Below are 25,867 nucleotides of genomic sequence, written 5' to 3' on the forward strand. Positions count from 1 at the left end.
ATAATCTTGTCCTGGTCATAGGCAACGTAATTTTGGGTAATTATGCAACTTAGCATTTGTGTTGCATTTTAGTGCTGTTGAACTTAGCATAAAACTATTAAATGAATATACTTTATTTTATAGGCATATATTATTTGACATGATAGTTTGTTTCTTTGAAGCCTCCGTGCATCTCATGCACAAAGTGAGTCTTATGCTCCTGTCAGACGGCAAATGAAATGTCAATTAGTGACCTGACATTTGTGTTACTTAACTGCCCTTAAGAGTTCACACCTATCAGACGAGCACTAACTGACATTCCTGGCTAGTGATGTTCGTACCGAGAACCAAAAAATCCTTTCGCATAAGTTTCACAAATTCCTTTCAGTTGAAGAGGAGTCACATAATATTCCAACAATACAAAAGCAGCTCTCTACATCAAGAGAAAATCAGGATGTCTACTAAGGTGTGGCCTTCACACCCCCTGACTTTTCCAGGTTTTCCCTGACAAAAACAAATGGGAACTTGATGCCTGCTCCTACATTTTGATACAGATCCCTCATAAAACAGACCATTTATTAAGTATTAGTGAGGCTACCCTACTTTTCTGCCTCAGAACTTGTCGTATTGGTGAACTGCTACTCGGGGCAACGTAGCTGCAGCATCGCCGCTCAACACTGGCACACGTGATTCCTCACAGCACATGTCTGCGATTTTCCCTGACTTCAGCGCCAAATTTTTGGCCAAATTCCCTGACAATCCCCTGACTTTTCAGGTCACATCAAGATTCCCTGACAATTCCCTGCTTCCGGGTTTTGTTGAATATCCATGGTTGGATATTCAAATTCAAGGATATTCAAATGCTGCACCTGAACAAGGAATCAGTGTCAGGATAGTCTAATTGCATGCACACCGAGGGCTGTATGTGCTTTGCACAGCATGTAAACATCTAGACTGCCAGTTAGAGAATGTGAAGAGTGCCGCATGGGATGGAGTACTTAAATCGCCAGTGATGGCGAAGTGTAATGCTTGCCATTATATTCTCCAAGCACCAGTAGAGTACCGCGTCTCCTCTGCACGAGCATACGGAACTACAACCCAGAATCTCGAGCGAGTCTCTTACAAGCAGTAGTTGTAAACACGACAGGAGGTGTCCGAGCCATCACATTTGTCATAAAGCGAAAGCAACTGCTGTCACGTGAGAGAGCAGTAGCCTTGACGTGAAAGATAGCTGAAATAGTAGCACTCAACGTCCTTTTAGCATCGCGGAAAGTGGAGGTTCAAGACTCAAATGTGAGCAATGTTGCCCAGTTACTACTATTAGCCTTCAAAGATGTCGAGGGACGGTGCAAGGAAACCATCGATTCCTAAAAACTGACCTGCCACCTTCTTACATCCACCGTTGATTAACTTTGAACGAGATCAAGGATTGCTAAAGCTTGAAGTTAACACTCAATTCATTTTTACGAATGCAAGTTGGTGATGCGATGAATGTTTCTGTGACAATAACTTCCTTTAGTGAAGCAGCGTTCCGAGTAAGATTCAAGTTAAGAGACTGTTGATCTCACGTGAAATGCTAATCAGTACGGGTAAAACCGGGCCTTAAGATTCAGTCACACTGCATCAAATGCACCATCTGCACTTAGGGACTTTACAATGAGTGGGATACACCTGAAACTGTAGCAGCGTAAATTGTGTTATGGGAGTGGCGACCTTTTCCTCATCCTTTCATGGTTAAATGCTTCCTACATATTTCTGCTGCACTTATGTATGCTGTATGCGCACTTGCAGTAAACTGAGTTACTTGAAGTCATTATCTGATTTGATATCTTAAGTCAAATATTTGGAATATTCGTACTTGACTTGCATTCAACATTTTTACTATTTGCACAGCCTGACATTACCTAAGACAATTACTTATAAATAGGGCCGTGTATTCAGGTTTTATGTTTTTTGGAAAATGGCGGGTAAAATCAGGTGGTATTGGGTGGAAAAGCAGATTTTTGGTTAGAAAATATAAAAAAAAACCACTTCTAGCAGTTTAGATAACCACAAGATGAGGAAGAGTCGTGCTGAGTGTGCGGTGCTTAGCATACTCCAGCGTTCATACTGGCAGCTGTGGGTACTTTGCCAAGTTTGTTTTTGGGGGGGTGTTGGGTTTTCCCATGGAGGAAGGAAAACAGGAGCGGCGGTTTCAAACAGATGTACGTGAGACCCCTCTGACTGTCGCTCAAGACAAAACTGCCATTACTTCCCGTCCACCACGTGATCCTCTCTAAAGTTTCGGTTTAACAACGCTTTGTTGCTCACGCTGCTCTCCATGCTTTTGTGCTTTCCAAAGCCATTTACTGTTAAAATGTGAGTACAATTACGGAACCAAAGTTATGGTCACGTGTTCCTGTCTCCACTGCAGCTCTCGTTCAACGAAAAGCAGCTGAGTCACGGGAAACACGTTTCATTCGTTAAGAACATACTTGATCGGTTGTTTCGGTTCTCCGTGTGTGCTTGAGTCATCTTGAGTCATTCGTTGCGAGCTGGCACTGTGCCGCAGATTCAATTGATTTCCTCCATTGTTGTACAAATTTGATTAATGGTATTCTTTTCCACTTGAGCAACAAACGAAAATGTAGTCACCGCTGCCACAAGTGATGTCATGCATACTCATCACCGAGACTGTGGCTGATCTTGTAATAGAAGAGTAAACCTCCGAACACATAGAAATAAAACCGCACGCAGGCATTGAACAGAATGCTGATATCTATATGGTAAGACAACCGCAGCTCTCGTCGTCTGCTTTGGGAGCCACCATACTCTTGGGGTCACATGAGTGGTCATGTGGTAGACAGGAGCATCCCAGAATGCAACATGAAGGCTGACATCCCCGTCCTAACAGAAAACAGGCGGAATGGGCTCCAGGGGTTCCTCCTCCTTCCTCCATGGGTCTTACCCAAAGTGACAATGACGCAAATTGGAGGTAAAAACGGCTTTTACCAGGTTTAATATATAAAACAAAATGCGATATTTGCGCCGCAGGAAAGAGGAGCAAGGAACTAATCACCACAATGGTGTGTGCAAATGCAAATGGCACAAAACAATGCCTCTCATTTGTAACTGGCAAAGCAAGTAGGTAACTAAGCCACACTGTTTTGAGAGGCTCAAGACCCTTCCTGTTGACAAAGCAGCCAACAAAAACGCATGAATGACGACTGTTATCTTATCGGATTGACCTCGTGGGATCCACATTCACAGGGTTCACTACTGGGTTGAGTTCAATAAACCCAGTCATTAAACCGGTCTCGGAGCTGCGGCAGCCTGGCTGCAACAGCGTCATGTATCCAGAGTGTGTGTCTCACTGAGACAGTGTTGTACCACCTGGTTTGGATGTGTAAAACAACATCGGTCGAGTGCGGAGAGAATGTACCACGGAGCTTTCCAAGGTCACAAACGCCACGTGTATGCAGAAAGGCAATTGTAGAGGTGTGTAAATATTGAAATGTTCCAATACGAATTGAATTTTGAATATCACATCATTGGATAAAGGTTTACAAGAGTAAGAATTCAGCCCTGATAAACTAACATGGTCACAGCTGTGTGCTGCTGATTCTTAGAAAAATGCCCCAGGACATGCACATGAAAAGCGTTAATGAGGAACATGCAGAAATGTATTGGCTGAACACAAGGCACACATGCTTATCTGCCCATGTACAGTCAAGTTATTTTTACAATGAACAATGTGTTGTTGTCATGAGGCAAACTGAAAAACCGTAAAGACAACTTCCACTTCGAAAACCCTTCATGGACACTGAAAACTTGCGTTGGCATTGTATAAGTGCTGATGAAACAGACAGACAGAATGGAAGCAAAGAGTAATGACATGTTCTGAATGTGGGATGGTTTATGGATGAGCACATCTCAGCTCACCGGTTATCAAGAACAAAAACGAAGATAGCAAGTGTTCCCTCCTTCTGTATTTGTCATGTTGCTGGGAAAGTTAACAGTTTCACTGCACTGTCACGCGTGTCATCACACGTGAGGCTATCGTTCCTCACATCAATGCATAGTTTGGTACAGCCTCATTCATTAGCATTGTAAAACCACGATCCTCGCCAATGCCATATGGTTGTGCTTATCACACGTGATTGTTTCCGCAACGTTCATGTTCAGCGCTGCTTTCATTTCATTTAAAGCCATATATGTCATGCTACCATTTGTAGCAACAGTGAGTGCAGTTTTGAAGGATTCTGCAGCGTTATCACCGTCCTAGTTTGTTGAGGCCATTTAAAACGATATTGATGGGAACGCGAAATCTGATCGTTATATCAGAGTACTGTCAAAAACGAGCTTTCGAGAAATTGCCGCTCAGGTTCACGAAAACGACGTAGATCGAAACAAGTAGAACATTGCTGAACTGCACATTTGTTGTGAACGCAAAGCATTTTATCTAGCTCTAAAATTGACGCAGCTGTGCATCGAAAGCTTTTGATAACATAATTGCCGATATCACATGAGGCGGCGCACCTTTTGAGATCGACGACCTCGTCCCCTGTTCGTCAACCGATGCCGTAGTCATCACCGTTCTCATGATCGGGACTGCGTGGTCCATCAGAATGCGCCCCCGTTACGGGTAATCCGTTGACGCATGTTTGGGTGCCGACACGCAACTGTCTGCCAATACATGTTTTCGAAGCTGCGGTACTTCATACTGTGGTTTTGCACCAGTACAAAACCCATAGAGCGCATGCAACTTCAGGTCGAGTCACGCGTGTTTCTTCGTCAAAAAGCGTCTTGGAACTGTGGACAACATTGTAGCAGCACGCAGCAAAACAAGAAAATAAAGCATGAAGACGAGAGAACGATGTGGAGAGGCAACAACATTCTCTGCTTCGCACGAGCCCCTTCCACCCTTTCAAACCAGTTTCGAAAAAAAATAGATAAGAAAGTGTGATTGATGGTTCGAAGTCGCGTGCCTTGCAATGCACGCATGTAATCCCCGGCAGTCATGCGCGGATGAACACATAGCGTTCTCACTTTAGCACGCATGGAGGCGAAGGCTCTTGAAAATGCCAATGTAATTTGTTTTCAGTGAAAAGGTGCAATCCTGCTTTCTAATTTTCACTCTTTTTACTGTCCGCCTGGCTCGTCTGTATTATGATTTTCGATATAATGATCACTCCGATATTACGACCAAATTGCTGGTTCCAGTCAGCTCACCCACTGAAGTACATGTAAACAAAACATCGATATAATGATTGCCGTGAAAGTGTTTGCTGGCGTATAGTGATCAGAGTTCTCCCGGCAACCGGTAAAACACGTCAAAATCGAAAAAACAAGATTCCACCTTTTCATTGAAACGAAATTATGGTGGCATTTTCAAGAGGCAGGTCGGTCCGGCGTCAGGAAAGCTTCTGACTTCTCTCTGCCTTACGTCACCCGTGCTATCTGGGACACGACCAACGTGCTAAACTTATGGAACAATCTTGTAGAGAATGACTTTGTTTCTTCAGCGGACACTTTTGACGGACACCGATGTCTGCATCTGTGAGCGAACAGCCACCACTGAAGCGATAGTGCAAGCAGTCCGGGACCGTGAAGTGTGCGTGCTGGAAAACGACTCTTGTGATGATCAGGACTTTGCGGCAGCAGAGATGTCCCGCAAAGATGCGATAATGTGCGTGCACAAACAAAGGGGCTTCTGTGTTCAGAATGAACTGAGCGACGAGGCATTCAGTTGACATGTGTTGAAATGTGATACAGTCAACCCTCGATTTATGAACCTTCGACTTATGAATTCCCTCGTTTTATGAACACGAGCACGGGGAACCAAACTTTTTCCATTCATTTTTCCCTCGTTTTATGAACCGCGATATTCGAATAATGAACAGAATTTCTGGGAACCAACTAGGAGTTGCCCAGCGTTTTTGCTCTCAATTTATGAACGGATCATTCCGAGGTCAACAGAAACCTTCAAAGGGATAATTCCGTGGTCTTATGAATGACGCCTGAACGGACAAAACGTTTTCCAGGTATTGCACCCTCGGTTCTTAACCCCTCGAAATCCGAATAACAAACGGGTTTTCTGGGGTCGCACAAGGTGCGACCAAGTGTTCCTGACCTCAGTTGATGAATAAGGTGGTCACTGTCACCCGGAGATTAATCAACGGAGGTTAAAAATCCTGGAGGAAATCCGAGACCAGTCCAGTGAGAATGTGGTGACATCTCTTATTTCCAAGATTGACACAGCGGAAGGCATGGTCCAAAGCAAAATTAAACAATTTAGTATTGCATAATAAACAGAGTGTGAATGCGCTAACGTCTGTTCTTTGTGAGATTGATACCGCAGAAGGCATGGTCAAAAGCAAAATTACACAATATATGGCATTATAAACACAATCCCAACTCGGAAATACTGTTTATAGTGCGGATTTTCGGCGATCCCGCAACATACGTTATAAGCGGTCTCCTCTGTATACGTTGCAAGACGCGTGACTTCGAAGGGACTCACGAGAAGTAGAGCAGGCTGAAGAGGAGGTTCCCTCTCCACATCGTTCTCTCGCCCTCAAGTTTTATTTTTTCTGGTTTGCTGCGTGCTACGATGGCATTTGAGGACGCGTTTTGATGAAGAAAAGCATGTGGCTTGACCCAAAGTTGCATGTGCTCGGCGACATTGTACTGGTGTAAAACGTCATTGCAAAGTCCTTTATGCTTCCAAAACGTGAGTAGACAGGTAGTTGCATGTCGCTACCCAAACAGGCGTGGACGAATTACCCGTGGGCGAGACGCGTCCTGATGGACAATGCATAGGGTACTGTGTTTTAGGGTAAAACCTCTTTTTCTCCCCAATTTGTATCATCACCACTTAGGATAAAACCTGAAAAAAAAAAAAAACTATGCAAAATGCCAATTCAACCACCAATATGCACAATGGAGATAACTAAACGCTCTACCTTCAGCACAGCTGTTCTGCATATTATGTCTAACTACAATGCGAGAAGCACTGTTTTTATTTTCCACCCAATATCACCCGATTTTACCCTGTTTTACGGCTCTTAAAATAAAACTCGATTTTTACCAACCGATTTTCAAAATACATAACACCCAAAAACACAGGGACTCAAATCAATGCAGTTCCGCTAGGGAGAATAATGATGACGATGGTACTGAACGATGAGCAATGGACGAAGTCGTCAATCTCAAAAGGTGCGAAGCCTCACTTGGTATCGGCGGGTATGTTGTCCTTTGAAAAGCGTTTGGCACAAAGCTGTGCCAACTTAGAGCTAGATAAAATGCTTTTGTGCTCGTAACAAACATGCACATGTTCAGCACCATTCTACTTGTGCCGTTCTACTTCGTTGATGTGATCCCGACCGACGATTCTGCGAAAGCTCGTTTTTAACGATAACTCTGATATAACAATCGGATTTTGCGACCCAGTCAATATCGTTATAAATGGGCTCGACCATACTAGTTTCAGTTTCGGTGAAGCGGAGCATTCGCAGAAGAGTGCAACACCCTCAAAAGCTTTGTGCGTCACTTTGTATTCGTTGTACTATTCATGTTCGGCGCTGCTACCGCAATGGACAAATTCAAGCACGCAACCCACAACGGCTATGATATTCGAAAAAGTTTGAAATACAATTTTTGTATACAAATCAAATATCTGAATTATTCTACTGGTGTTCGAATTTTCATATATTTGTGCACGTCTACAAGTATGAAATAGGTCCATTCAGAAGGATCAGATGCAAAGGCTCCATGCATATGAAATAAGAAGAGGCCCTTACGAGGAGGGTGGTAGATACGTCAGCAAACAAATCTTCCAGGTAGCATGAGCCATAATCAGCTACAATCAGGGGATGGTGATGGCAGTGCTCATAGGCTTCTTGCAGGTCAGTGAGTCTCACTTCTTTGTTTGGTTGCATCCTCAGCACTTGCAATATGTCGCTTATAAACCGGTCACTCTGTACCCTGTGTGCAAGAGTCAGCAGCCGATTCTGACCTTGACCAAGGATCTATAATCAGACAGAACAAGAGAAAGTTCAGCAGCTCTTCAGAAGCTTCTAACAAACTGAACCATTTAGTGCAGGTCAATAAAGTACAGTTTAATACAGTTCGAAATCAAAATCGAATTCGGAACCTGATGCATTCCACGCCAAGTGGTCCAGCGATGCTGCTCAATCATTGCCGACTGCCACGAAAAAATTCACTAAAGTGTTCCCTGTGGTGGTATACATACAGGTGTTTATTTGAAGCCTTTACAGAATTTTTATAAAAAAACAGCTATGAGAGCAGCATAGATGTTACTTTTGCAGTTGAGTTCTACAGCCAGGCAGACATCCCCTCGAAGAATGTGTGCAACTACAAGGTGACTAATTACCTAAAATTTATTAATGAACTTTTTTGTTAGGGGATTTCGAAGAAAAGGGAGATGGCAGCTTGAGCGACTATCCTAGCTGCAAGCCATTTCACGTTTAAAAAATCCTGAAACATGCATGTAGATTAAAATATCTATTATCAAATTTCGATATTCGAGTGAGCCAAAGCTGAAACCGGCGTGACCGGAAGCGCTGGGAGTACAGCGCTCATTTCACGTCAGAGGGACACTAACGTGGAATGGCACTGAACGAGGATAGTCTCTCAATCTGCTATCTCACTTTTGCCCAAAACTCCCTAATTAAAAAGTTCATTAATGAACTTCAGATAAGTATTCATCTGATAGTTATGTACTCTCTTCCAGAGGATGTCTGTCAGGCCGCAGAACTCAAGTGCAAAAACAACATCTATGCTGCTCTCATAGCTTTTTTATAAAAATTCTGTAAAGGCCAAAGATAAACGCCTTGTATACTAAATCCCAAATATTACACTCAAGCACCACCAGGTTCCGATGCTAGAGGACTCAAAAGTTTGCACTGCGTGCAGAAATCATACCCCCCTATGGAAGTGTGCCGTGAGCATCCTACTGCAGTGAAGAAGCTCAATCTTGAAACACGTTTCCTAGAAGGACGATGCCACCTACTGACCATGTCTCAGTAGTTTGTCGCAGAATTTAGGATTTTGGGAATTCTGGAGAACACTTCAAGACTTGCCCAACTTTGAGATTTTTTTAGGGGTGCGCGAATATTTGGGTTCTCGATTTCGAATGGAATATCAAACGCTCGAACTATTTGATTTGCGAATCGAATATCCAATATTCTAATTTTCGAATATTCGACTACATATTCCACTAATATGAACGACACAACCCGAAAGTGGGCTTCACCTGATGCTTCCGTGCATGAGGTGAAGCCTGCTTTACGAAATTGCCCTTGCTGCAGAACCAACACAGGCGGGACGGTGTTTAGCTTGAGATAACTTTACCTAAAGTTAGTTTTGTAGACATCGTCTGTGGAAGGGGTGGCGCCACTCCCACATGCAGTTTAGCGGTGCCGGCGAGGGACTTTGATTTGATGTTTGTGAGGTTGCCTTTAAAAGGTTAGGACTCTTGAACAATGACTACAGCCCTCGAACAAGAAGGGTGTCATAAAATATCCTTTACGTCTAAAATTTCAGTGTGCAACTTCCTAGGGCGAGTGCAAAGAAACTAAAGGGTGTTCATGGCAAAGCTGAGGCAGGATGCCAATGCGTTTGTTTCACAAATGGTCTGTGGTTGTCTGAAGCAATTACAGCCTCATCCGTGTAACATGCTCCTGCCTCACATAAAATTTTGAAATGAAGGTAACCACTCCACTAAGTGTAGGCTCAACTGGGAAGCAGGAAGCACTCTCATGTAAAATGAATTAGCAGGGGCTTTAAACAGAAGAATTGCATGTCTCTCTTGTGACAGTTAATGCCAGAAAAATTACACTAAATGTGTGTAACTAAAACTGTGAGCTACAAAATGGAAACTTTTAGTGTGAAGGTCACATATTGTTAATTTTGCACGAATATTCAATATTTGATTTGGTATTTGGAATTTTTTTCCCCACGCGATTCGATATTTGATTAGACTTAAAATATTCGGACTCACACACCCCCAGATTTTTTATAAAAACAACTACCTACTGCCTCTAACAAAACCAAATTTTGCAGGTGTAAAGTCTGCAATGCAAGTGTTGGATTTTGTGGGTGTGTTGAAGAGGAAAACGAGTTGTAATAAAAGAGAACGATCGGGTAGGCGCGAGGCCTGCATGCGATTGGAACTTTTGCTTCGAAAGCTGTTCGAGACAGTCTGGTTGTCTTCTGGGTCACTAGTAGTTCCCCGTTCGGGTAGAAGAATATTCCACAACAGAAATTTGGTGCCGAAACCCGGGATTTATTCTCGCCCTTCAGCATGGACCCCGAAGCTTCGAGAGAGGACTGTTCAGATTCAGCTATTGATCGACTGAAGAAAAAGAGAGCCGTGGTACGTAGAGCTGCGACGAAAGTAATGAACGAACTTGATGTGATGTTGACCACGGAGACAACGCCAGTCGGTGCGTTTGAGGAAAAGGTGGAAGTCTTGAAGTTCAAAGAGAAAGAACTACAGAAGTTGGACTTGGAAATCGAAAGCCTCATCAGCATCGATGACCTGGACGACGAGGTGGAAGGTTCAGCAACGTATCAGGAGCGGATTGTCGTAACAAGGACTAGAGTGGACCGCAGGACAGCGACCACAGGAGCGATGAGACAGATTACCGTAGTGCCATCTTCAGTGGCACCGTCGGCTCCCATTGGAAGGACTCCTGCCACAGTGAAGCTTCCAAAGCTGGAGATTCCGAAGTTCAACGGCGATATTCGATCTTGGCAGTCCTTCTGGAATCAGTTCGTTTCGACGATAGACCAGAATACTGGACTCTCGAGCATTGACAAGTTCAAGTACCTCAAGAGTTACATTACGGGCAAAGCGGCATCGGCTATCGAGGGGCTCCAGATGACTGAAGAGAATTATCCCATTGCAACAGACATCTTGAAGGAAAGATTTGGAAGCAATAATCTTATTATTGACGACCATATGTCTCGTCTCCTGCACATAAAACATGTTCATGACGTAACCAACGTACAGAAGTTACGAGCAATGTTCGATGAGCTTCAAACCGGCGTACGAAGTCTCGAAGCCTTAGGAGTTAGCTCGAAAACCTACGGTGTCCTTCTCCTTAGCGTACTCAGAAGAGCTGTCCCATCGGAGTTAAACTTGGAATTCATCCGTAAGCATTCTACAACCTCGGAGAACACCGACGGGGAGCTAGAGCTGTTCATCGACTTTCTAAAGAAGGAAGTGGAGACTCGTGAAAGAGGACAGCAGCATAGCCCTCGTCCAGAGCGCCGGAGTGGAAACCGATATCCTCCGCCTCCTTCAGCCTCAGTACTTGCATCAGGCGCTCACCCCGGCCGTCTTGATGAACACAAATGCATCTTCTGTTCCACTGAAGACCACGCATCTGCGGATTGCAATTCATCAATGCCCGTCTCCGAGCGCAAGGGTTTATTGAAGAAGGAAAATAGATGTTTCCGTTGCACCATGCGTAACCACACGTCACGATTCTGCAGAAGCATGAGATGGATGAAATGTTCAAAGTGCAGCGGGAGGCATGCGTCATCCATGTGCGAAGTAAGACAGAAAGAAGATAGAGACCAGTCATCAGCAGAAGCAACGTTACAGTCTTCACTGAAAGTAAAGGACCACGCGCGGTGCGCTCCACAACGAATTATTCTACAGACAGCACAGGCGTGGGCAGAAGGTGAACGGACCCGTCTTCTTGTTCGGATGATGCTAGACGGCGGAAGCCAGCGAACGTTCATACGTCGTGACATTTCTGAGAAGCTACGTTTGAGGGTACTCGATGAGGAAGATTTGAGCATCTTCACCTTCGGGGACGTAACATCCAAGGGTCATAGCAAATGTAAGAGAGTAGAGCTGTGGCTAAGGAGACAATATGACCGAAGGCAGATACGTGTGGAAGCACTGGAAGTACCACAGATCTGCTCCGATTTGATGCAAGCTCCACCAGACATAATCAACAGGCATCTGAGGAACAAGGACATGCAGATTGCAGACACAACGCCATTGGGGTCTCGATGCGAGAATGGAATAGGATTCCTTATTGGGTGTGACTATTATTGGGAGGTGGTTACCGGAAACGTACGACGACTCGACGACAAGCTTGTTGCAATGGAGACAATTTTCGGGTGGACATTGCAAGGGCCTGCTGTGTCGTCAACAACCTCAACGGCAATTTGTTCATCAATCGTTGGCATCATGAGGGTGGTCGTTACCGAAAACAACGAGGAGCTATCCCAAAGGATGAGGTCATTCTGGGAGCTCGAACACATCGGTATCACCGACTCAAAGACAGAGCTGTGCGACAAAGGCGAAGTAATGCAACGATTAGGAGAATCCGTAAAATACGAGAATGGGAGGTATGAGGTCAGCCTTCCGTGGAAGCAAAACGCTGACAAACTTGCAGACAACAAGGATATGGCACTCAGTAGACTGCGCAGCCTCACAGCCCGTCTTATGAAAAACCAGAGTCTACTCCAGGAATATGACACAGGCATTCGGGAGTATTTGAAGAAAGGATTTGCCGAAGTTGTAACAGAGAGCGAAACCGTAACTGAACCGGTTTTCTACATGCCTCACCAAGCAGTGATACGGAACGACAGGATAACGACAAAGCTTAGAATAGTCTTTGACGCTTCATCCCGATCTGAGGACCAGCTTTCGCTCAATGACACACTATCAGCCGGCCCAAATTTGAATCCGGATCTCACGACGCTGCTTTTGCGCTTTCGATTGTATAACATTGCAATTCTAGCTGACATAGAGAAGGCGTTCTTGCAGGTGTCCCTTTCAACAAAGGACAGAAACGCACTTCGTTTCATCTGGTACGAGAGTCTTCCCCAACCTGGCAAAGAACTGCCAAAGCTGGTCACCTGGAGGATGACGAGGGTGCCCTTTGGAGCCACTTCCAGCCCCTTTCTATTGGCGGCAACGATCCGGTACCACCTGAAGAGGATGATGGATCAGTATCCTGTCACTGCCAGAATACTTAGCGAGAACTTTTATGTGGACGACCTGGTGACGGGCGCAGATGATGTCGAAGAAGCAAAACGTACATGCAGAGAGGCATCGGAAATCATGACTACTGCGGGAATGCGACTTCGGAAGTGGACGTCGAATGTAAAGGATGTCCAAGAGTTCATGACGGAGGAGGCTGAAGGAGAGATACATGCACAAACGTCAAGCACGCCACAGCAAAAAGTGCTCGGTGTGGCATGGAACCCAGGGAAGGACGAGTTCCTATTTGACATGCAGTCGCTCCTCGATTTCCTACACAGTCGAAGAGACAACAAGCGATTCGTCTTGCAGGCGGTGGCACGCATATTTGACCCTTTCGGGTTTCTGACGCCGATGACGACAACTGTAAAAATACTCTTTCAAGAATTGTGGTGACTTGGGATCGAGTGGGACGAGCGGATCCCGGAGGACCTTTATAAAGGGTGGGACAAATGGTGCAATCAGCTTCCGGACATTCGTCACGTGTCTGTTCCCAGAAAGTTTGCAGAGGATGTGAGGCTTGCCTGCGTCAAGAAATCCTTACACACATTTTGCGACGCAAGCCCGAAGGCATACGGCGCAGTTATTTATTTGATTTGCAGCAAGCCTGGCGAGGAGCCACGTTGTTCGTTGGTGATCTCTAAAGCGAGGGTAGCACCGCTCAAGAAACTTTCGTTGCCGAGGTTAGAATTGATGGCAACGCTAATCGGAGCACGGCTAGCTCATTTCGTAAAGGAGGCGACGGACCTTCAAGGAATCGAGAGCTACTACTGGACGGACTCGACAGTTGCACTGCAGTAGATTAAGAGCAGTGCGGATAAATGGAAGCAGTTCGTGTCAAATCGGGTGATTGAGGTGCAACAATTGTCTAGCCCCGAGAACTGGCGCCATTGCCCAGGAAGAGAAAACCCGGCGGACCTGTTGACGCGAGGTATGCTCCCATCAACGCTAGCGGGTAATCGTACCTGGTGGAACGGACCTCAGTGGTTGTGCAGCCCTAAGCACAGCTGGCCGACGACAAACTCGACACCAGTAGTGAGAGAAGTAGAGGCAGAAGAAAAGAAAGCTTCAGCAGCGCTTCATATAACCGCTGGATCGGAGTTGGTGCCACTCCTCGACATTAACCGTTACAGTTCCTTCCTCCGGATGGTTCGTGTGACTGCTTGGGTCAAGCGCTTTAAATATAACGCCCAAAGAGCATCACAGAGCCAAACTGGACCCCTGACCGCGAAGGAAATCGACGATGCTGAGAAGCACTGGATAAAAGCTGTTCAACGAGAAGTTTTTGGAGAAGAAATCAACAAGCTGAGGGCATCCCAGCCGTTGGACGGAAAATCTGCCATTCGCGATTTCAGTCCGTATCTAGATGACGACAACGTACTTCGGGTAGGAGGACGTCTACAATTTAGCGAGTCTAGAGAGTCAACCAAGCATCCCTTGCTTCTACCGGCCGACCATCATTTCACTTCTTTGTTAATCGAGAAGGAACATCTCCGGTTGCTTCACGGCGGGATTTGCGACACGCTAGGGCAGTTACGGGAACGATTTTGGATAATCAGAGGACGTCAAGCGGTAAAGAAGATTATCAAGAGATGTTTAGCCTGTCGAAAGCAAGCGTGCAAGCCAGCATCTGCACCAGTAGCGCCTTTACCGGCTGACAGGGTTACCAAATGCAAGCCATTCGACGTGACTGGCGTTGACTTCGCCAGACCGCTTTTGTACCGAGAAAGACGGCGTGACCAAAAGTGCTATATAGCGTTGTTCACATGTGCCGTAACACGCGCGGTACATCTTGAGCTTGTCACCAGCATGTCGACGGATGCTTTCCTGTGGGCATTGAGACGCTTCGTTTCTAGAAGAGGAACTCCGACGACGCTTTATTCCGATAATGCGACGACCTTTAAGCGAGCCGCGAAGGACCTAAGGCTCATGGTCAAAATGGTGAAAAGCGAAACCGTTCAAGACTACTTCGCTAACCACAAGATACAATGGAAATACATTGCTGAGAGAGCCGCCTGGTGGGGCGGCTTCTGGGAGCGGCTGGTAAGAACGGTGAAAACAACGCTGCGGAAGGTGCTTGGACGAAGTAGCCTCCATTTCGAAGGACTGACAACAGTACTCAGCGAAGTTGAAGCAGTAGTCAATTCGCGACCCCTGACTTTCACGTTCAGTGATGCTGGAGAGCCACAGCCGTTGACACCATCCCACTTTTTAATCGGACAAAAGCTGACTAGTCTTCCTTCACTGAACTCGGCCAAGAATATGTCATCCACACCAGAGGAACTGAAGCGACGGTGGAAGTATCAGGTCGAAGTGACTGAAAGATTTTGGAATAGGTGGAGGAGAGAATATCTCCTAGAGTTAGCATCAGCGCATCGAGCACGACATGCGGACTGTCATCACTTGCGAGTTGACGACATCGTGCTGCTTCATGACGAAAAGGTGCCAAGGCACATGTGGAAAGTGTGCAGAATAACTGAGACGTTTCCTGGGCGAGATGGCACGGTCCGATCTTGCAAGATAATGTTACCGAATGGTTTCGAACTGCGGCGGCCAGTTCAGGCTGTATTTCCTCTCGAGTTGGTTGACTGATTATGAGCATCTGTTGCTCATTGCGGGGGAGATAGTTGGATTTTGTGGGTGTGTTGAAGAGGAAAACGAGTTGTAATAAAAGAGAACGATCGGGTAGGCGCGAGGCCTGCATGCGATTGGAACTTTTGCTTCGAAAGCTGTTCGAGACAGTCTGGTTGTCTTCTGGGTCACTAGTAGTTCCCCGTTCGGGTAGAAGAATATTCCACAACAGCAAGTATGCTGCCGAAAAAAAAAATCTTCAGTTTAACAAAAAGTATGTTCCTAATTTTTTTCTACACCCATAAGTGAGACGTTCTTCTACAGTTCTAAGTGAAGTATGCCTTTCAAGCTTATTATCGCCATTGAAAATTTTCTCAGTGAAATATTCATTCTTCAAGGTTTCCGTGATTTTACGATTTTTTTACTACATCTAAATCGATTAAGAGCATCAACTGTTTACTATACAGGGTGTCCCAGAAAACGTGTCATTGAATTATAATAAAAAAACTACACCACCTAGAGTCATGCGGTCAATGGCATTTGTTATTACTGGGTTTTTGCCACCTCCTCGTGTGAATGTCGTGTAACGTAAATTTCATTATGTAAATTTTTGCGAGCTAAAGTCGGAAATTTGCCTAGTAAAGGTCACTTTTTTACCCCACCAATGTGAAGAGCGTGTCTAATTTAGTCAAATTAATGATAATTGACAGGGATATCCAGAAGCTATCCCATCGGAAAAAATAGCCTATATATAGCCTTATAATTCAATGACACGTTTTCTGGGACACCTTGTATACATAAAAACAAGACTTTCGTGCAGTAGGCTGCACTTCTTCAGGTTTGAGGACCTGTTACAAAGTATTGAAGCATATATCAAAAACCAAGTCACATGGTACAAAAGAAAAGGGTAAGGGTTAAGAGAACTACAAACGCAATACAAATATCAACAAAAATGAAAAACAAAAATGAAAAACAAAACGCAATCAATAGGAGGTGGCTGGACAAGGTCAGACAGACCTACAGACGAGTCGGAGTTGTACGTGGAGGAAACCAATGAACATCACATGAATAGGCACAGCAGCCAGTTGGCACAAAGAGCTTTAGAATGCGTACGGGGAATTAGGGCTCAAGAGCGAAGGATTGAGGACACACAGCACCTTGATGGCTAAGAGCTTCCAGACTCTGGGAAAGTAACGCGGAGTTGGTGTCTTACTGATTGTGTATCATCGTGTATGATGTGAAAAATGGCAGACAAGTGATAATACAATAAATAGACTCATAGTATAAAGGACTGTAATGGGCCGCCGTACACGTTGATGCCGTGCGGCTGTAACGTTGCAAATTTCGAAATGAAAAAGGATTCTCGATTTTTGCGTTTGATGTCATTAGCGTACCCGGATTCTAAAATGGTGATAAGTATATGCGTATGCAGATCATGTGCCGGAAGATTAAAATGTAGCGATACAGGCGATTGACGTTTATTAACAATATCTGATTTATGGCCATAAAATTTTACAAAAGCCTTTACAATTGTTTCATCCCATAGAGGGAAGCAATCTGAGCACCCTTCCAAATGCGTGGCAATTTCGGAGTTTGAGGCTTTATTTTTTACTTTTAATGAATGCTGTCTCAGACGATCATTTAAGCAACGTTTTTTCTGGCCAATATAACAGAAACCACAAGCTAGGGGGTCTGATAAACAACATTTGAACAACAGGGGACGGATTTGTTCCAGTGATTCTTACAGGTAACTTCAGGTTTCGCGAAAGGCGTGAGGCGATCAAGACGGAAGCTGTTCTTGAAAACAAGGCTGACTTGAAATTTCTTCGCGACGGCCAACAAGTTGTGAGACACTTTGTGGAAGTAAGGTAACACAACACGTTTGGAGACAGAAGGCTTAGTTTCAGGCGAACAAGGAAGCAAGGTGTTTAACAAAACAAAACATTTAAAGTACCAAGTAACATGTTTTGGCGGTAACCAGCATCATTCAAACGGAGAAGCTGACTCTCCGCAAAGAGAAGGATCTGATGACAACAAGATTTTTTTACTGCATTCGATAGGATACCTGTGATCAAACCCCGTTTTACAGTTTTGGAGTGGCAACTTGAAGCGGGCAAAATGGGTTTAGCTTGAGATTTGCCGTAAGCCCAGCAAAGAATGGGTTGTAACAAAAGTCTGATATCAAGAAACTGAAGCACACCAACAGTGGGGAACTCAATAGTGAACACAAGCTCCGGGGCCGCGGACAAAATTACATTCTTACATTGAGCAATAACACATTCATTGGTAGAAACGAAAACCAGGTCATCTATGAACCTTTTTACAACAACGTCATTTGAAGACAGAGAGGATATAAATGATAATACAGCATTGTCAATTACACTCAAGTAAATCTCTGAAGGAACAGGCGCGATACTCGAGCCAATACAGATACCAGTTTTTTGGGTGTACAATTGCCCGTCAATACTTATGGCAGTAGATTTCAGATAATGTTCTAGTATGCGCAAAAATTCTGTCACAGGTATACCAACTTCCGATTGAAAGCGCACGAAATTATCTTCAAGAAATCGGCGTACTCTGTTCAACAACACATTCTCTTGCAGGGAATAGTACAGATCCTTGATGCCCAAGGAAAAAGCAAAGCATTTCTTACCATGAAACAATTGTAAATCCGAAATAAGTTGTTCAGAATTCTTCAAAGTTAACGCGCAAGGGACGAATATAGAAGAAAACCGCTTTTGTAAAAAGGTCTAAACAAGTTTATACCAGGTTTGATTCTCATTGATTACGATTCTAAGCAGCATGTCCACCTTGTGATCCTTGAGCAGGAACTTTACAGCGAAAGTTCCACGAGATGCAGAACGTATACAGCTACATAGGCCAGTCAGATCATTGTCAAGAATAGAATTCGGTCTTGATTGCCTCACGCCTTTCACCAAACCTGAAGTTACCTGTAATCACCGGAACAAATTCATCCCCTGTTGTTCAAATGTTGTTTATCAGATCCCCCTAGCTTGTGGTTTCTGTGATATTGGCCAGACAAAATGTTGCTTAAATGATCGTCTAAGAGAGCATTCATTAAAAGTAAAAAATAAAGCCCCAAACCCCGAAATTGCCAAGCATTTGGTAGAATGCTCAGATTGCTTCCCTCTATTTGATGAAACACTTGTAAAGGCTTCTGAATTGGACCCCCACAGAAGACTTTTGAGAGAGACCCTATGCATAACCTCTTGTGGGAACTGTGTCAGCAACCCATCCATAATCCTCGGTTTGGCCTTGAGCAGACTTCTTGTTCCCCAGAACTGACCCTTTTTTGTCCTCAACTGGTTGTGCCCTTCCCTCTGGTTGTATATAATTCTTGTATGTGAAGTAAAATTTTCAGCTGTGTTTGAGACTTTGTGTTATGTCTGTCCTCTCGTGTTCCCTAGTCTCCGGGTTTTACATTATGCAAGAAGACTCACGACATGCTTCCATTGCAGGTATGGCTTTTGCTCGTAGCACAAACTTCAGAGCCCTGTAGCGTCGAAATGCAGCTGTGCCTAATATTTGGGATTTGGTATATGTATACCACCACAGTGAACTTTTTCGTGAACAGCGATTTTTTTTGTGGCAATCAGCGATGGTCGAGCGGCATCGCTGGATCATTTGGCATGGAATGCACATCTGAATTCAAAGCTACAGATAATGCAAACTAACTCTTGGGTCCCGTAAAAGTCATGCACATCTGAGCAGAGGAAAACGCCTAATAATTCAAATATATGAACATGCACATTGGTTTAATCGAATAAGATTGACCGGCTGCATCTGACTACCACCACCTGGAAGCACGAGACTTCGCAGCGACCATTTAATTGAAAGTGCTATGTTCACTTCTTACATTAGGCTATACAGTCGAGCCCATTTATTACGATCTGCGATAGAACGATAACTCCGATATTGCGATCTAATTGTTGGTTCCCGTCAGCTCTCCCATTGAACTACATGTAAACAAAACATCGATATAACGATCGCCGCGAAAGCGCTTGCTCGAATATAGCAATCGGAATTCTCCCGGCGGCCGGAAAAACACGTGAAAATTAGAAAGCAGGGTTGCACCATTTCGCTGAAAACAAATTACACTGGCATTTTCAAGAGCCTTCGCCTCCGTGCCCACTAAAGTGAGAACGCAGTGCTTTCATCCGCGCATGACTGCCGGGGATTAGATGCGTGCGTTGCAAGGCGTCGCTTTTTGACGAGGAAAGATGCGTGGCTCGACCCCAAGTTACATGCGCTCCACGGGTTTCGTACTGGTGCAATACCGTGTTGTGAAGTACCGCGGCTTCCATTACATGTATCGGCAGACAGTTGCGTGTCACGCGTCGATGGATTGCCCGTGACGGAGGCGTATTCTGATGGACCACGCAGTCCCGATCGTGAGAATGATGATGACTACGCCATTGGATGATGAGCAATGGATGAGGTCGTCGATCTCAAAAGGTGCGGCGCCTCACACGATATCGGCGGTTATGTTATTAAAAGCTTTCGACGCACAGCTGCGTCAATTTAAAGCTAGATAAAATGCTTCTGTGCTCCCAACAAACGCGCATGTTCAGCGGCGTTCTACTTGTGGCGATCTACTTCGTTTACACGAACCCGAGTGGCAATTTCTCGAAAGCTCGTTTTTGACAGTACTCTGATATAACGATCAGATTTCGTGTTCCCGTCAATATCGTTATAAACGGGCTCGACTGTACCTGTGGTGGAGGAAAGGGGAGCAAGGAACACATCTCCTTAATGATGTGAGCCACCGTGACTGGCTCTTGCATCGTGGCCGGCAAAGCAAGAAAGCCTAACTGCTTTAAAGGATCAAGAGCTTTCCTGTTGACTACAAAATGGTGTGGGTGACAGAGGGTATTTTCTCTAATAACCTCTACCCGAGAAACGTCATCATGACGTTGGTAGACACACCGAAACCAAAACAGATCCGAAGGCAAGAGCTAGGTTCCATGAATGGGCAATTGTTCGCTGCCTCCTACTGAAAGAAAAGTAGGACCGAAGGTTGCATCCTTTTCTGAGACCATCGTAATCCCCTCAAGACCATGGCTTTCGGGCGCGACCTTGTTCGCCACTAGCATTGAATGTAGTTCAACTCTACCAAACTCGTGCCGCTGTTGAACATTATGACATCATTTGTTTACAAACAGGTAGAGGTCTATTGGGCTGGCAGAATTTTTGTTTGCGACTGGGTGGCATTCAACATTGCATTTGATGTTGATAGAGCCACGGCTGAAGCAACTAGTGCAAGCGCATATAACAGATTATTTTCTGTCCTGGAATATTTTTATGCCTGTCTGTAAACGAACCTCTCTATAAATTTGCAAATGTTGGCTCTTTGTTTCGTTAAATAGAGAAATTTGTTAAATGGAACACGCCATCTGAAACAAAGATGGCCGCCGGCACTACCTGTACTGCGTGTACCGTAAAACGCCCTTTCTCATAAAACAGGTATCAAGCTATGAAGGGCACAAAATATCAAGCTTTATTCATTATGTAATGATGGGTAATACGTAATTTATGCACAATATTGCTTGGAGAGAGTGTAACTTTTATAACTCTGGATGGCCTCTACTGCTTTCTCCTGGTTATCCTGCGCGCTCATGCATCGCCGTTTCTACTTGCACTCATGACGCACATGATGCACAATTCCAGAAAGAACGAGAGTGCACCGCTGTTGAATACCGAAAAGAATGAGAAATGGGTACACATCATGTAGACATTAGCGATCATAGAACTTTGATCGTCGGCATCAGTGGCGCAAACAAAAACAAGTAAAAAACGAAAAGATGGCTAAGAAGCAAGCGAGCTGGTGAAGTTGATGCATAATGTAAAACCCCCGAGACTAGGGAACACGAAGGGGTAGACACAACACGAAGACTCAAACACAGCTGAAAACTTAACTTCACGGACCACAAATATATGCACAACAGAGGGAAAGAAAAACACACTTCACCTCTTATTTTGTCCTCAACTGTGTGTTTTTCTTTCCCTCTGTTGTGCATATATTTGTGATCTGTGATGTAAAGTTTTCAGCTGTGTTTGAGACTTCATGTCGTGTCTGTCCCTTCGTGTTCCCTAGTCTCGGGGGGTTTTACATTATGCATCAAGTAAAAATGGCACAAAACCGCAATCTACTGTCATCAGCATCAACAAAAGCAAATTGGGCTTCGCAAGGGGCCAGCAATGCGTGTTTTCATGTCCGAAAACAGGTGCAAATAGGCCCTCGTGCCGGTTTTGAGGCAGCGTCGGCATACCGAAAATTACCGGCGTCGGTCTGCATGTCGTGCACATGTCTACAGTCTATACGCTCCTTTTACAGCGCGCCTAGAGCACGTGACAACCTCAGTAACCAACAAAAACTCGCGTGAGGACAACACTGAGTGGAGAGGGTTCTCCTCCACTTCTTTCTGGTGAGGGGAACGGAGATGTGCAGAAGACTTTTGTCGCCCAAAGGCTTCGTTAAATAGAGCGGACCAAACGAATGTATTTCGTTAAATCGAGCGCAAAAATACATTGGCGTCTATGGGGACGCGTACGGGCGATGGAAATTCTTTGTTAAACAGAGGACTGCATTAAATCGACATTAGTTAATAGAGGTTCAATTGTATTCTGAAATATGAATGAGCCTCTCATATCACCGGCATCGCGTGACTGCAAACACGTGGCAAGGCCTAGCTGGCCATAACGCATCTCTGGCGCAGCTAGTATGCACTGCCAGTGCATCGAGGCCTCATTCAGAGAGACTCCCCTTTAGCCTGAGCTATGCTTTGTTCGAACAAACCTTCGGTGTCCTTCGAGTTCAAATTAACCTATTACCACTGTGTTATCAAGGACCTTTTCAAGACGCCAGAATGAGGTCCAAGGCTTTGAGACCAAATAACAGTGAGAATGAAATAAAACTAAAGGGGAGAGCGTGGGAGAAAAATGTGTACACAGACATCATACACTGACACATTCAAATAGCCTTTTGCACACGAAAGACATGTGCTGGCACAACATTTTTACTTCAAAATTTCCTTCGCCAATGATTCAGAAATACATGCTTACTTGTATGACATGAGACAAGGCCTGTAGGAGGTCTAAAAGTCTGCCAAAGCCATAATCTGCCATACGGCACTGGCGATTGAAGTGCTTGTGGTATGTAGGTGCAAAGGAGTGCAGAGCCATGCAGCTGTCAGTCTGTGTCTTCAGCAGTTCCACAGCCTCCCGTGCTAGCTGTTCCAAAGGTTCTCCTATGAAGTTGTTCCTTGTTGTAGAACCTGTGGATACACCTATTATAGAAGCTTACTCAATAATGTACTCATAATAGAGCTGCACTCACCAACTACAACTACTCAACTCAGTTGCACTAAAAGACACTAAAGAAATATAAAGAATGATGTAAGATACACTAGTGGTAGCCACACCGGCAGCTATCAGTGAATGAGTAACTGCTCTCGAACAAACACAAAATTTCATGTCATTGTGTCGGCTCATCAAGTAGTCATCACGAGAGCAAACTAACATTTTTAGCTGCGTAAAGGAAATGAATATTTTTGCTTTTTGCAAGTTAATTCATCTGTGCATTGTTACTGTAGACATGAAAACTTTTGCAATGGAATTTTGTTGCAGCTGGAGATTTTTATGCCTCGGTTTTACGAATAAGTAAGTGTTGTCCTGGAGTGTTTCGCGAATATAAAGCTTGCCTCAGGTTAATAAAGAACAGAATTCTCTGCAAATATCCATACATCTGTAGTGCTTTGATTGATTGATTGATTGATTTTATTTAAAGTGCCCACAAACAGCCGTGGCCTTTAGTGTGGTGCACGAAACACAATACATACTCCATATACAACAGGGAACTACAGATGCATAATGCTGGCTAATTAAAGATTCCGAGATAACTAAATTAAGAGAAAGATATACTATCGAAATGTCGCACGATCAGAACCATAGTCATTATACACTTTCAGTAACCGAGACAAAGGAGAAGCAACGTTTGAATGACTAATGTAGAACAAATTTCGTGCCCTTGTCCTTGTTGTACACAAAAAATTAACGGATGATAACAACATGGGACAGTCGATTTCACCGTTAATTAGTTTTTCCAAAAATCGCAAATCAATACATCGTCTTCGACACGACAATAACGGAAGTCCTATATAATCAAGAATGCGCTCATAGTCATAGTATAACCTCCTACCAATATATCTGTCATAAACAGTAGTAACCAGCTTACGTTGTACACGTTCAATTTGGTCTGACTGCGTCTTAGTCAAACGGTTCCAAACAATACTGCAATGTTCGAGTCTGCTCCTGACATGGCTCATATACAGCACTAACAAGCACCGAGGGTCAGTGAAGCCACGAGTAAATCGCGTTATAACACCCAGAGACCTGACAGCATTGTTCACAATGGTGTTCACATGTGGACCGAAGGAAAGGGCGCTGTCCACTATGACGCCAAGGTCACGAACAGAGGGCACACGCTCGATATCAATGTTTTCGACAACATAAGAAAAATGCGTGGGCTTTCTCTTTTTGCTTATCGTCAACACCTTCGTCTTTGCAGGGTTAAGTAACAAAAAATTATTTTCACACCAGTTATTTACTGAATCAACATCCCGTTGGAGTAGCCCACAGTCGTCCACTGTGGAAATAACCCGATACAGTTTAACATCGTCAGCATACTGTAGCACCTGCGAGTGTTGAACGACCAAGGACAAATCATTGACAAATATTAAGAAGAATAAAGGGCCGAGATTAGAGCCCTGCGGAACCCCAGAAAGTGATTTGTATTCTGACGACAAACAATTGCCTAAGCGAACAAAATTAGTGCGATTCGTTAAATAATCATTTATCCATTTGCAATAGCCGTCTGTAACTCCAGTGCGAGATAATTTCTGAAGGAGACGCACATGAGACACGCGGTCAAAGGCTTTTGACATATCGCAGTACAAAACGTCGACCTGACCACCATTGACAACTGCAGGTGAGCAATAATTTAAAAAAGAACACAGATTTGTGTCCACAGACCTTCCACGCATAAAACCATGCTGCGTTTCCACTATTCTTCTACTAAAGTACGCATAAAATCGTTCGTGCATGACAATCTCAAAAACTTTTGAAAAGTTACATAATAATGAGATAGGCCGGTAATTGTCGACAACAGTAGGGTCACCACTTTTAAGCACTGGTATAATGACGGACTGCTTCCAGACAGCAGGAAACACACCTGTTCTAAGTGACAGGTTAAATATATGCAACAGAACTGGACCAAGGATATCGGCACAACCCTTCACAAGAAAGCTAGGTATGCCATCAATACCACAAGTAATCTTAGATTTCAATTTTTTTAGCGCCACTAGTACCTCGTCAACAACAATATCGCTGCGCGACATGCTATCAGATACGACGATATCACAATTTCCAGAGCAGGCTCCAGATCTTTCTTTGATGAAGGAAGCGGCAAAGTGATCAGCAAACAGATTGGAAACAGAAACCGGGTCAGTACACAAGGTACTGCCACACTCAAGACCTACTAAATAGAGAGAAGACCTAACCACTCCGCGCTCCCGCCCCAAAAAACGCACTGAAACTTTTGTTCGCGATGCTCCCGCGAGGGGGCACGCAAAGCCCTCTGTTCTTTTGGGCGGTGGACTACACGATGGTCCCGAGATAACGCTGGTTTAAGACTTTTTTGCTTCAAATATTCGCATTATACTGTACGGTACGACACGGTATGTGACTCTCTTACGATTGTAAGTCGTTTTCTCTGCGGCCAGTACCATATTATGCGTTTGAGCAGTTGTTTACGGAGTGTCCATGAAATCGCGCTCAATGCCCGACATATCAGCGTAATTCAGCTCGTTAAACAAGCATTCGCAGCAACGAAATCGGATGTTTTGCCTATATTTAGACGTAAATATGATGCGATGGTTAACCTAGTTCTTTTTGTGGTAAATAAATACGGCGGTGGATTCCGTGCGATAACTAATTAGCGGTCCGATGACACGCACGTGACTTCCCAGTTCGTACCCGTAGAGCTAGTTCCGCATAATAAGACGAAACACGATAAATCAATAACAGACCAAACAAGCTCAGAGTATGAAAATTCTATTCACAAGAGACTACATGCTCAACAACCCACATCAATTTACAACTTCAGCACTTTTCGAGAGAGAGGTTTGTTCTGCACTTTTTTCTTTGTATTCTCTGCTGCTATATCGACTGTTATGTTAGCCAGATATGGCCTTCCGAACTTTTTTAGGACAAGCTTTGCCAACTCTGTTC

At 44.4% G+C, this 25,867-nt stretch overlaps 1 protein-coding gene across 6 annotated transcripts in view; it reads right to left on the minus strand.

The window, feature by feature from the left end:
• Positions 1-7,760: 7,760 nt before the first annotated feature.
• The window catches only part of LOC135391545 (meiosis regulator and mRNA stability factor 1-like), a gene marked incomplete at its 3' end in the record, with an annotated part of 73,442 nt that continues 55,335 nt past the window's right edge, over positions 7,761-25,867 (minus strand). For 5 of the 6 annotated variants that reach the window (XM_064621842.1, XM_064621838.1, XM_064621843.1 and 2 more), the window contains 2 exon segments: positions 7,761-7,988; positions 22,643-22,866. In XM_064621842.1, the coding sequence (XP_064477912.1) occupies positions 7,761-7,988; positions 22,643-22,866 (452 nt within the window). 6 annotated transcript variants of the gene reach the window in all.

The sequence above is a fragment of the Ornithodoros turicata genome, chromosome 4 (assembly GCF_037126465.1).
Source record: "Ornithodoros turicata isolate Travis chromosome 4, ASM3712646v1, whole genome shotgun sequence".
NCBI lineage: Eukaryota > Metazoa > Arthropoda > Arachnida > Ixodida > Argasidae > Ornithodoros > Ornithodoros turicata.